At 38.1% G+C, this 13,959-nt stretch overlaps 1 protein-coding gene across 2 annotated transcripts in view; it reads right to left on the reverse strand.

The window, feature by feature from the left end:
* Positions 1-13,959, reverse strand: part of ascc3 (activating signal cointegrator 1 complex subunit 3) — an 854,735-nt gene that overhangs the window by 514,072 nt on the left and 326,704 nt on the right. For both annotated transcript variants that reach the window (XM_051925342.1, XM_051925343.1), the window contains exon 13: positions 7,808-7,879. In XM_051925342.1, the coding sequence (XP_051781302.1) occupies positions 7,808-7,879 (72 nt within the window). The remainder of the gene's footprint in view (positions 1-7,807; positions 7,880-13,959) is intronic.

The raw sequence follows: 13,959 nt of genomic DNA on the forward strand, positions 1-13,959 counted from the left end.
AATTTCCCACTTGCTAGAGCAGGGGTAGGCAACGTCGGTCCTGGAGTGCCACAGTATGTGCAGGTTTTTGTTCCAACCCAGTTCCTTAACGAGAACTCAATTATTGCTGATGAAGCACATATTGCTTAAGTTACATTTTAATGCTTCATTTTAGTGGTCTCGCTTGTTAAGGTTCTCCAACCTTAATTGCTTATTTCAATCTTAAACTGCTGCATTCAGTGTTTTAATTGCTCCTTATTAGCAATAAGATGTAAAAGACAAAGCAGCCAGCAGTTCTCCAGCTAGCTTTTTTCCAATTACATCTGTGTGTGTTCATCATGCACGGTTTGATTTAATAAAACACTTAATAGAAAAATGTGACAGACTGAAAATGATCTGTTTTAGGCTTCAAATCATTTGGATGATATCCTTGGAAAGGAAAAAAATCTACGATATAAAAGCCTTACATTGCACAGACTAACAAGCCATAAAATTAAATAAGGTCTGAGATTGGCAATGATTGGTTTCTAATTAAGCAATTGGGTTAGAATGAAAACCTGTAGCCACTGCGGCTCACCAGGACCGACATTGCCTACCCCTGTTTTACATCTTATTGCTAATAAAGAGCAATTAAAACACTGAATGCAGCAGTTTAAGATTGAAATAAGCAATTAAGGTTGGAGAACCTTAACAAGCGAGACCACTAAAATGAAGCATTAAAATGTCACTTAAGCAATATGTGCTTCATCAGCAATAATTGAGTTCTCGTTAAGGAACTGGGTTGGAACAAAAACCTGCACATACTGTGGCACTCCAGGACCGACGTTGCCTACCCCTGTGCTAGAGCATTATTAATGACAAGTATCAACAATTACAAAAACATGTATCAGGTAATTTCCCTTAGTCTACAAAGTCACCAAATTTCAATCAAATGTGTGAGGCATTTTTGAGAATTTTGGATATTTAGTTTTTCTATTATTGTTTTTTTTCTTCCTACATATTAATATATTAAAATGTTCTTTCTTAGTCTATACCAATTAACCTAGGTACCATCCTGCCCAACTTCATCTTTTCAGCTAAACAGGAAATAGGTTGAGCTAACAATATGCTCAAAGTATTTAGATAAATATTAAAATGGGGCATAATACTAAGATTTTCCAGACTTTATTTTTTTTTTATTTTTATAAATTTTATTGTAATCATTCCATACAAACAGATCAATTTTTACAAAAAAATAGGATTGAAAACAAATCAACCCCCACCCCTAAGAAAGAGAGCATGGCCAACAGACTAAAACTTAAAAATAGTAAAAAAATAAATACATTGATGAGTTGATTAGGCAGATACAGATAAATGGAGAAGAAAAATAAATAGGGAGAGAATCCACTTCCTCAGTGCTTTAAGAGCTTATTCTAAAATATAATTGATTAGATCCTGCCAGGTTTTGAAAAAGTTCTGCACAGATTTTCTAAGTGAGAATTAGATTTTTTCCAATTTCAAATAATATAAAACATCAGTTACCCACTGATGGGTAGAGGAGAGTTAGGATTCTCCAAGTTTAGCAAAATAAGTCTACGTGCCAATAGTGTAGTGAAGGCGATCACAGTTTGTTTGTCCTTCTTCACTTTAAGCCAATCTGGAAGAACACCAAACACAGCTGTTAGTGGATTAGGAGGGATTGTGACACCAAGGCTGTCTGAAAGGCACTTAAAAATTTTTGTCCAAAATGATGTTAATTTGGTGCACCCCCAAAACATGTGACCAAGTGAGGCTGGGTCTTGATTGCTGTGTTCACAGGTTGGATCTTGCCCTGGAAACATTTTGGACAATTTCAAGCGAGACAGATGTGCTTGATATATAATTTTAAGTTGAATAATTGTATGCTTTGCGCATATGGAGCTTGAATGAATTCTCTGAATTGCTACCTTCCATTCCTTTTCTGATATGTTGAGTGAGAGATCCTTTTCCCATTGTCCTCTTGGATCTTTGAAAGGGAGGGACTGTAAAACATTTTTATATATTGCAGAAATGCTGTCTGAGTCCTCAATACTGAGCAATATTTTTTCCAGAATAGAGGAAGGTGGGAGATGGGGAAAAATCACGCAGGTTCTGTTTAATCTCTTCTCTTCTCTTTAATTTCCATCTTTACTAAGCAAAATAAGGACTTATTACAATGTGCATCATACAGACCAATCTCACTTTTGAATAATGATGTAAAGATACTCTCCAAAGTCCTAGCTAGAAGAATTGAGGAAGTGCTTCTTTCAGTAATATCACAAGACCAAACTGGATTTATTAAAGGCAGACACTTAGCTTCCAATCTTCGATGCCTGTTTAATGTGATATACTCACCCACAAAGTCAAACACCCAGGAGATAATATCATCGCTGGATGCAGAAAAATTATTTGATATGGATGAATGGAACTACCTTTTCACCATATTGGAGAAATTTGGGTTTGGCCCGAACATTTGTGCATGGATCAAACTACTGTATACCAGTCCAGAAGCATCAGTTTGTATTAACAACATTAACTCAGACTATTTCTTTTTTTTTTGTTTTTTATTTCACCTTATACAATTTCTTGTATTAGAAATTTGTTAGTTTTCGCATACCCCTTGGGGTCAGAGCGCAGGGTCAGCCATTGTACAGCGCCCCTGGAGCAATTACAGGTTAAGGGTCTTGCTCAAGGACCCAGCAGAGTAGGATCTCTTTTGGCAGTAACGGGGATTTGAACCGGCAACCTTCTGATTACCAGCACAGATCCTTAGCCTCAGAGCCACCACTCCGCCCCAAACTATGTCCCTTGTCACCACTTCTGTTTGTAATCGCCATTGAGCCACTGGCAGCTCACTGTTGAAATGCTTATGAGATTAAGGGGATTAACAGAAAGGGACTTGAAAATAAAATTTCTCTATATGCAGATGATATGGTACTGTATATATCTGATCCACAAAATACTGTGCCTGCAGTCCTAACAGCACTAATAGAATTTCAAATGATTTCTGGTCTCAGAATTCATTTGAACAAAAGTGTGCTCTTTCCAGTGAATTCTCAAGCACATGATATTAGATTGGACACCTTCCCTTTTATCATCGCAGATCAGTTTAAAAACCTAGGGGTAAACATCACAAATAAACAAAGCTTTTTATCAACAATTTTTTTCTGTCTGTATGGAAGAAAATAAGCAAGACTTGCATAGATAGTCTACCCTCCACCTCACTTTAGAATTAACATTGTCAAGATGAATATCCTTCCTAAGCTTTTCTTTCTATTTCAAAACATTCCAATATAAATCAATAAATTATTTTTTAAGAATTTAGATTCAATTATAATCTCATTTATTTGAAATTCAAAACATCCACGTATCCAAAGGGCAACCCTACAAACACGTAAGGAAGAAAGTGGCATGGCTCTACCTAACTTTCAATTTTATTACCGGGAGGCGAATATACAAGCTATAAAAAACCTGGACATTGACACAAATAGATGAACAGACACAGGCTTGGTCCTCAATAGAAATAAAATCCTGCAGTACTTCTTTACATTACTGCTTTGTATCCCAATAAGCACAAGTCATCACCAATATACTAACAACCCAATAGTGCTTCACTCATTCAGAATATGGAACCAATGTAGGACGTATTTTAAGATAGAGAAGCTTTTATCTGTGGCACCTTTGCATGAGAACCACCTTTTTCCACCCTCTCAAACGTGCGCAGTTTTTAATGTATGGAAAACATTCAGGATTAAATCACTTAGAGATCTGTATACAGACAAAGTCTTCACATCCTACGAACAATTACACACTGAATGTAACTTTTCAGCAACACATTTCTTTCACTACCTTCAAATTAGAAACTTTGTCAAACAAAACCTACCCAATTTCCCTCACCTCCCACCTACCTCTATTCCGGAAGAAATATTCATCAGTCTTGAGGACTCAGACAGCATATAAAAACATTTTACAGTCCCTCCCTTTCAAAGATCCCACAGTATGGTGGAAACAGGATCTCTCACTCAACATCTCTGAAAAGGAATGGAAGGCAGCAATGCACAGAATTCACTCGAGCTCCATATGCACAAAGCATTCAATTATTCAACTTAAAATTATAATCAAGCACATCTGTCTGGTTTAAAATTGTCCAAAATGTTTCCAGGGCAAGATCCAACCTGTGAACGCAGCAATCAAGTTCCAGCCTCATTGGGCCATATGTTTTGGGGGTGCACCAAATTAACATCATTCTGGACAAAAATTTTTAAGTGCCTTTCAGACAGCCTTGGTGTCACAATCCCTCCTAATCCACTAACAGCTGTGTCTGGTATTCATCCAGATGGGCTTAAAGTGGAGAAGGACAAACAAACTGTAATTTACTTTACTTCACTATTGGCATGTAGGCTTATTTTGCTAAACTGGAAGAATTCTAACTCACCTCTTTTTAGTCAGTGGGTAACTGATGTTATATATTATCTAAAATCGGAAAAAATCAAATATAGAGGATCTATAAAAAAAAACTTTTTCAAAACCTGGCAGGATCTGATGGATTCGGGCGGCACGGTGGCGCAGTGGTAGTGCTGCTGCCTCTCAGTAAGGAGACCCGGGTTCGCTTCGTGGAGTTTGCATATTCTCCCTGTGTCCGCATGGGTTTCCTCGCACAGTCCAAAGATATGCAGGTTAGGTGGATTGGCAATTCTAAATTGTCCCTAGTGTGTGCTTGGTGTGGGTGTGTGTGCCCTGCAGTGGACTGGCACCCTGCCTGGGATTGGTTCATGCCTTGCGCCCTATGTTGGCTGGGATTGGCTCCAGCAGACCCCCGTAACCCTGTATTCGGATTCAGCAGGTTGGAAAATGGATGGATGGATGGAAGTGGATTCTCTCACCCTCCTTTTTTATTCTATTAATTTTTATTCATTTATTTATCTACATATTTTTACTATTATTAAAGTTTTACTCTGCTGACCTAGCTCTCTTTCTCATGGGTGGGGGTTGATTTGTTTCGAACCTAGTTTTGTTCAACTTGACTTGCTTGTATGGAATGTTATTTGATTAAAATAAAATTAATAAAATGTTAAAAAAAAAAAAGTGGACAGCTGTTTCACTAAAATGAGAAATTGCTAATGTGCATATAGTATTTGCTACTACTTCTTTACTACTCATTGTTATCCAGTCCTAAGGTGTGTGAAATAAAAGACAGCTTGTTAAGTAACTTGATCTGGAACCTGGTATTACACATAATTGGCAGTATCACATAAACTAAACAAGTTTTTTTGTCTTTAATACTTTATTATTCAGCTAATCAAAAGATAAGGCTACAGGTAATAAAATGGCACATCAAAAAGAAAAAAAAACTCCATGTCAAAATCAGTCAGTCATTTGTTAACACGCTTTGTCCTGAATTGGGTCATGGTGGTCTGCTGGAGCATATCCCAGCTAGTTAGGGTGAAAGGAACGGGAAAAAACCCTGGACATGGTGCCAGTCCATTGCAGGGCACACACATGCACATACCCATACACCAAGCACAAACTAGGACCAATTTAGGATCACCAACTCAACTAACCTGCATGTCTTTGGACTGTGGGAGGAAACCAGAGCACCTGGAGGAAACCCACACAGACAGAGGGAGAACATGCAAACTCCATGCAGGGAGGCCACGGGATGCAAACCTTGGTCTCCTTACTGTGAGGCAGCACCACCACCACTGCACCACTGTGCTGCCCCCCTGTCAAAATGCTCACTATATTATATTTATTGTAAGGTTTCAAAACTAGTTTGGGACTCCCTCTAACGGGATGACATGCCGAACAGCATCCCGAAGCACGATCCCTGCATCTGTGGAAGACAGTTTATCAGTTGCCAGGGCAACCGCAGGCTCCCATCGCGGAAGCGGCTCGCAGCTAAAGCAGATCCGACTCGATTGATGTCACGGTATAAGTGCTTGCCGTCGATGGGTGATGCAAGTAACATTATAAATGTAGGGAACAGGATTACTTGGCCACTAACCTGACCATGACCCTGCCTGATTGATGTGTCTGTGTTTAGGAGAATGGTAGATCACACTACAATAAATAACCGTGCTACTCCTGTTTCAAACTGAATGAAGGTGGTTTTGCAAAATTACTGTGACTGAGCCTCATGTTTTGAGGTTCAAGACAGGGACTCACACGTCACAATATTTTCAAAATACCTGAAACTTGATAAAATATGCATAAAATGAATGAATTAGTAAATGAAAAAGTAAATTATAATGCTGAATTACAACAATGAAAGAAAAAAGAATCAAGCTTGTAGAAGCACTGTATTTGTGGAAAATGAGCATTTTAGTTTGGTTAGAATTTTACAGATTTCTTAAATTTTGTGGAACTAATATATTTACCATACTGTGTAATATATAGAAGTAAACAAACAAAATGCACATAACGATGTAACATGTTTTCTAAAGTAAAGGGCAGTACCATTGACTACCATCATTCTTTTGTAAACTGTCTACATAAGGTCTAATAAGGCTGTAGCTTGTTAACTTCAAACACATTGTTTTTAAATTAAAAAAAAAATAATTAAACTTCTTATTTATCTGAGCAGACAGTATCACTAGGTGTGTCACTTCGGTTTACTAGCAGAAGTACTCCCTGAAATGACACTACTAAAAGGCATACTTAGGATACCTCTTCTTTTTAAATGTGCATAAATCTGCACTGTAATTTTCATAGAATGTCTTTGGAACATACAATTGTACTTGCTATGTTGTTTTCACTTCACTGTGTTGTGTTTTCTTACTATGTTTTATTTCTTAAATAAAACTCACAAAATTAAATGAAAACATTAAAGGAAACTGAATAAGGTAATGTCAAGATAGGAAGACCCATGGTTCAACCATTACACCAACTGAGTTAGCACTTGAGATGTCTGTTAGGTTTTGTGTTTCAGGTTCACGGCATAGCCTTATGAAAACCAAAATCTATAGACAGACTACAGTTTAGGATTGGGAAGTGTTTTAGAACAAATTTTGTTATTCAAACATAGGTGATGTTGACCAGAGACTTGTACTATACATCCAATTTTAAATATGTTTAATATAATTCAAGGTTCCAGTCACTGATTTCAGGAGGAAATGAGGGAAAACAGAAACAAACATGGATGAGGCAATAATCAATTATATCAAAAAAGTTATATGAAGAAACAACTGGATTTTTCTCCTGTTATCTCATATTGAAGTTATTTCCACCAATTTTCAAGTCATTTCCATGGGCAAGTAATTCACTATCTATTTGAGATTTTTTTTTGTGGGCCTCAGTTTGTTTTTTCCTTAGGTTATCTGCAAATAGCAAAGAATTTGCCAGTCTTTATAGTCAGAAAGCAAGCAAGAACAATCAGTTTAAAATTGCAAATTTGCTTATACCATGTGACCTACAGTATAAAAATAAGACAAGATATAGTAGCTATGTTTTACAGTAAAATTAATAAACATTAATTTGTGCTTATACACAGCTTTGAATCTTAGATTTGGACATTCACAATTCAAGGAAGGCATTAACGAAGTTTACAAGTTTATACACATTTGGGTAAGTTTTTTATAGAACCTACTGTATTTTCACATTTACAAGACATTTATTAGATATACTAAAGTATAGCAAAGCTTTAACTTCTTCTTTAAGAAAAAAAATGTAACTTTGATTAAATAAGTATTAACAGGATCTGCCAGGATCACATAAAGCAAACACTGTAGGCCCAGAAAATACAACAAAAGGTAAAATGAAATTACATTTGGTGCATTATCTTACTTAATTACAAGTTATTATTTACTGTGCAGAATATACAATGCAAACTTACCTGATGCCCTGATCTTATTTGCTCAAACACTTTATCATAACACACTTCATCCATGTCATGCAGATGCTGAACCTAACATTGAAAACAAAAAATATACTTCAATGTACAGATTGCTATTTTTATCATTGTAAAATAAGATAATAGGGCAGTATGTGGGAGACACGTACACAACACGTGGGCAGCTTGTGCTACCTCCCAGCTCTAAAGTCCTGAGTTGAAAGTTGGACCCGTCTATAAGAAGTTTGTATTTTTTCTTTTCCCCATACCTGCATTATAGTTTCTTTCCAGCTACACTGGCTTTTCTCTCATAATTCAAAAACGTGTGTTATGTTGATGTGCTACTATAAATTGGCCTAAAATGAGTGAATATGGCTTTTTGTGATAGCGTGTCCTCTGCAATAGAGTTGCACACCATACAGGGTTGTTTCTGCTTTGTCATCAACAGTATGTTGCTAGTATACCAATGTACTGCCCTTGGCCCAAATTAAATAAGGAGCTCAGAAAAAGGATGGATGGATTGTTTAAAGTTTTTAACTTGATTATGTATTAAGTAAAGTTAAACCAATACATTTGGTAAGAACCTACTGAATGGATGAGTTTTCAAAATAAATATGTGTGTGTGTGTGTGTATATGTATATATATATATATATATATATATATACATACATACATACATATGTACATGTACATACACATATACCCACACACCAACTAGAGACAAAGTGCAACTTAGCTACAATGGCAGCAGTTTTAAGAAGCTTCCATTGGATGAGAGATAGGGAAAGCTAAGATGGACAACAAACGTTTAGCACAGGAGTGCCCAATACGTCGATCACGATCGACCTGTAGATTGGAAAGGAAGTGCAGGTAGATCGCGTTGTATTCAAAAAAATTTTTTTTTAAATGTTAGTCTATCATATATCCTCTCTATGGCATTTGCCACCTGATTGACATACAAGGCGGCCAGTCTGAGATCTCTTTTTCTGCTAACACACTGGTCATCCCGCACGCACGATCAAACGTGCGAGCTACTGCAAAACTCCGGCTATCTAAGTGATCTAGTTAACCTTCCAATTTATATCGACTAAAGAAGGGATTTAAAAAAAAAAAATTTGTTGGGGGCGGTGAGGGGTGGATGTGGAATTGGAAGAGGATTTTTTTTTCTCACAATGTCACAATCGAAGTGCGTTTGTCTGATCTGTCAATATATCATTGCTATTCCAAAGAAGGAAAATGTGGAAAGGCACTTTCGAACTGTTCATAAAAACTACGAAACTGACTTCCTTCCAAAAAGCGATCTGGGAAAGAGAAAGGAGAAGGAACTAAAATCGCAGTTAATCAGACAGCCGTCATTTTTCACTCAGCTTAATTCAAAAGCAAAGGCAGACACACTGAAGCATCGTTCCAGGTGAGTCACTCGATCATTAAGCATAAGAAGTTCTACCAAGATGGAGAGATGATAAAAGAGGCCTTCGTTGAGGCAGATGGCTAGGGAGAAATTCCTGCTGAGATTTCGAGACTCCTGGCCGGAGAAAAAGGAGTTTCTCCTTGTCATTACACATGCAACTTAACGATCAATGGCTGTTAGACTTGGCATTTTTTTTCCGGTCTGACCAACATGTTGAATGAGCTTAATTTACAGCTGCAAGGAAGAAACAAAACCATGGTCAATATAATTAGCTCAGTTAATGCTTTCAAACGAAAAATGCAACATCTGTCCTCAAACCTGCAGCACCTTGATTTGGGGAACATCCAAAACCTTGCGTCAGAGCTGGAGACGCAATGGAAGGTGTGTGCGCAACTTGACAGCATATGCTACACAGAGCAGATTGAAAATTGTCTGTCAGACTTTGACAGACGGTTTCAAGACTCAGCTTTACTTGAGCCAATCGCTACATTTAAGTGCTATCCATTTATGGAAGATGTTGAGGGTGATTCACTCGCATCAAAAATTGCAACACTGTTTCACCTAAAACTCCTCTACAGTGGAGGATGAGATTTTGACACTACAGGCTGACATTCAGCTGAAGTATGGGGCTCATGGACAGTTCTGGAACTTACTCACTGAGGAAAAGTACCCAAACATGAAGAAATGTGCTACCTCCTTGACTGCATTATTCAGCTCTACTTATTTATGTGAGTCAGCCTTTTCCCACATGAAGATTATTAAATCCAAATACTGTAGTGACCATAAATGTATTGAATTGTTATTGTGCCATAATGGTTATTTAGTTATGCAAGGTACGACAACATATATTTTATGTATAAAGTATACTCAGTGTATACAGTAAATGAGTGTGTGTGTATATATATATATATATATATATATATATATATATATATATATATATATATATATACACACACTCACACACAGTTAGGTCCATAAATATTTGGACAGAGACAACTTCTTTCTAATTTTGGTTCTGTACATTACCACAATGAATTTTAAATGAAACAACTCAGATGTAGATAAGTGCAGAGTTTCAGCTTTAATTCAGTGGGGTGAACAAAACAATTGCATAAAAATGTGAGGCAACTAAAGCATTTTTTAACACAACCCCTTCATTTCAGGGGCTCAAAAGTAATTGGACAATTAACTCAAAAGGCTATTTCATGGGCAGGTGTGGGCAAGTCCGTCGTTATGTCATTATCAATTAAGCAGATAAAAGGCCTGGAGTTGATTTGAGGTGTGGTGCTTGCATGTGGAAGATTTTGCTGTGAACAGACAACATGCAGTCAAAGGAGCTCTCCATGCAGGTAAAAGAAGCTATCCTTAAGCTGCGAAAACAGAAAAAACCCATCCGAGAAATTGGTACAATATTACGAGTGGCAAAATCTACAGTTTGGTACATCCGGAGAAAGAAAGCAAGCACTGGTGAACTCAGCAACGCAAAAAGACAGTGGTGGATGATCGCAGAATCATTTCCATGGTGAAGATAAACCCCTTCACAACAGCCAACCAAGTGAACAACACTCTCCAGGGGGTAGGCATATCGATATCCAAGTCTACCATAAAGAGAAGACTGCATGAAAGTAAATACAGAGGGTGCACTGCAAGATGCAAGCCACTCATAAGCCTCAAGAATAGAAAGGCTAGATTGGACTTTGCTAAAGAACATCTAAAAAAGCCAGCACAGTTCAGGAAAAACATTCTTTGGACAGATGAAACCAAGATCAACCTCTACCAGAATGATGGCAAGAAAAAAGTATGGAGAAGGCGTGGAACAGCTCATTATCCAAAGCATACCACATCATCTGTAAAACACGGTAGAAGCAGTGTGATGGCTTGGGCGTGCATGGCTGCCAGTGGCACTGGGACACTAGTGTTTATTGATGATGTGACACAGGACAGAAGCAGCCGAATGAATTCTGAGGTATTCAGAGACATACTGTCTGCTCAAATCCAGCTAAATGCAATCCAATTGATTGGGCGTTTCATGATACAGATGGACAATGACCCAAAACATAGAGCCAAAGCAACCCAGGAGTTTATTAAAGCAAAGAAGTGGAAAATTCTTGAATGGCCAAGTCAGTCACCTGATCTTAACCCAATTGAGCATGCATTTCACTTGTTGAAGACTAAACTTTGGACAGAAAGGCCCACAAACAAACAGCAACTGAAAGCCGCTGCAGTAAAGGCCTGGCAGAGCATTAAAAAGGAGGAAACCCAGCATCTGGTGATGTCCATGAGTTCAAGACTTCAGGCTGTCATTGCCAGCAAAGGGTTTTCAACCAAGTATTAGAAATGAACATTTTATTTCCAGTTATTCAATTTGTCCAATTACTTTTGAGCCCCTGAAATGAAGGGATTGTATTAAAAAAATGCTTTAGTTGCCTCACATTTTTATGCAATTGTTTTGTTCACCCCACTGAATTATAGCTGAAAGTCTGCACTTCAACTGCATCTGAGTTGTTTCATTTAAAATTCATTGTGGTAATGTACAGAACCAAAATTAGAAAAAAGTTGTCTCTGTCCAAATATTTATGGACATAACTGTATGTATATACTTTATGTATACAGTAATCCCTCGCTACTTCGCGGTTCACTTTTCGCGGATTCACGACTTCGCGGATTTTTAAATACAAGTGATTGCCCGCCTATCGCGGAAGTTATGTTCCAGACCCATCAGCAACAGGAGAAAATCCGTGATATAGAAAGACCATATAAATAAACATTTTTTTAGTTTAAGCCTTAAAATACCCATCCCACATGCTTTAAACACATGTAAACTTATAAAACACACTTTGTTAACACATATGATATGTGGATGTCGGGCTAAGGATATGAGTAACATCTCACTATTATAAAACATTTTAACTTCACGCAAGACAAGACAGTGAGACAGGAAAATTGGTGATGTACACCTAAAAGCCTGATTGTACAGGCTTTTAAATTATTGACACGCAGAGCGACAAGCAGCACAAACCCAGCACAAAGTCCACTTCTCCTTAGCGTTCATTCAGCTCCCCACCCCCTTGACAATGCGAAGTGGCAGGAGCGTGCTTCTCCTCCGGGGAGGGGGGTTTGAGCGAAGGTGCGTTCAGCTCTCACACACCCACACACACACACACACACTCCTCGAGCAGAGCGACAAGCAGGCATTTTGGCAGAAGCAGCACAAAGTCCATTTCTGCTCAGCGTGAGTTCAGCTGCCCCCCTTCACAAAGCGAGTGCAGACACATTGACGTCTGATCGCTGCGTGCAGGCAGTGTGCAGTGTTGGTCTGAGGTGTTTAAGAATGTAGAAAGTGTTTAAGAGCATAGGAAGTGTTTATAAGAGTGTGGGAAAGGTTAACAAGAGAGTGAGAAAGGTTTATAAGAGTGTGGGAAGGGTTTATAAAGCCTTAAAATATGTATAAATAATAAAATAAATATAGGTCGCTACTTCGCGGATTTCACCTATCGCGGGGGGGCTCTGGAACGTAACCCCCGCGATAGGTGAGGGATTACTGTATATATATATATATATATATATATATATATATATATATATATATATATATATATATATAATTTTTAATGTAAGTAGATCATTTCGGCCTGGTCATTTTAAAAGTAGCTCGCAAGCCGAAAAAGTGTGGGCACCCCTGGTCTAGGGGGAAGAAAAGGTGGAGGACATGGGATAACAGGGTAATAAGGAAGGAAAGTATTGTAGAGACAGACTTTGTGACATAGGGCCAGAGGGCAGCAACAGGAGAACAGTGTAGAACATATGGAGGAAGATTCCAGAGCAGAAACCTGTATGAGGTACAGATATTTTGGTTCTAAAACAATGAGGTGGCATCTCATCAGGGTAGAGTATAATTTATGGACAAATTTAAATTGTACGTGATGGTGAAAAGGATTTTTGATACAATTTTTAATATTATGAAAGTCACTATACAAATGCAGGGCCTGGTGAATAGGCCATCAACGAGGGCTTTGAAATAGGTTTTGAAGAGCAGAGAGTAGAAACAAGACAAATGTTTGGATATTGTACAAAGAGTTGAAGTAAATGAGTACATCGGACAAAATTACTCGGAGCAAAAACAAAAAAAAAAAAAAAAAAATCATTTCAGAGGTGTCATTTCAGCCCATCATTTTGCAACTGTTTTACAAGTTTGAAGGGTATTTAAAAAATGGGAACAACAATAGGAGAGAGGAGGAACTTTAACTAATTAGAGAGAAAATATACCATATATCTTCTAGTAGTGGCCGGCTCTTATTGACGCCCGTTTCCAATAAACGCCGGGTTTGAAGAGATGTCGCAACAAATAAACGCCGGTCTCCAATAGTAGCCGGTCTCCTTTAAGCGCCGGTCTGTAGTAAATGCCGATCTCCAATGACCCACCGCCTTTTCCGTACGCTAATCCTCTTTTCGTACCACCTGGGCTACCGTCCTCCTGCAGTGAATCATACGGTAAGTACCTTTTCATGTCAAAAATGTTTTGTCGTTGCATGCTATCGAGGAAGGGAGAAAGTCAAAACAAAATTTCTTTGTGTACATTTTGCCCTTTCGTCTCCACGTCAATCTTAACCCCACAGGGAGGGCAGAGGTGGGTGGAAGGGGCAGGAAGAACATGAAAATGCAATCTTTGATACGTTAATCCTCACCTTTGACCAGGGAAGAAGGGGCTGTATTGGCCGGACAGACAGTACATGATCACGT

The sequence above is a fragment of the Erpetoichthys calabaricus genome, chromosome 3 (genome assembly GCF_900747795.2).
Source record: "Erpetoichthys calabaricus chromosome 3, fErpCal1.3, whole genome shotgun sequence".
Classification (NCBI taxonomy): domain Eukaryota; kingdom Metazoa; phylum Chordata; class Cladistia; order Polypteriformes; family Polypteridae; genus Erpetoichthys; species Erpetoichthys calabaricus.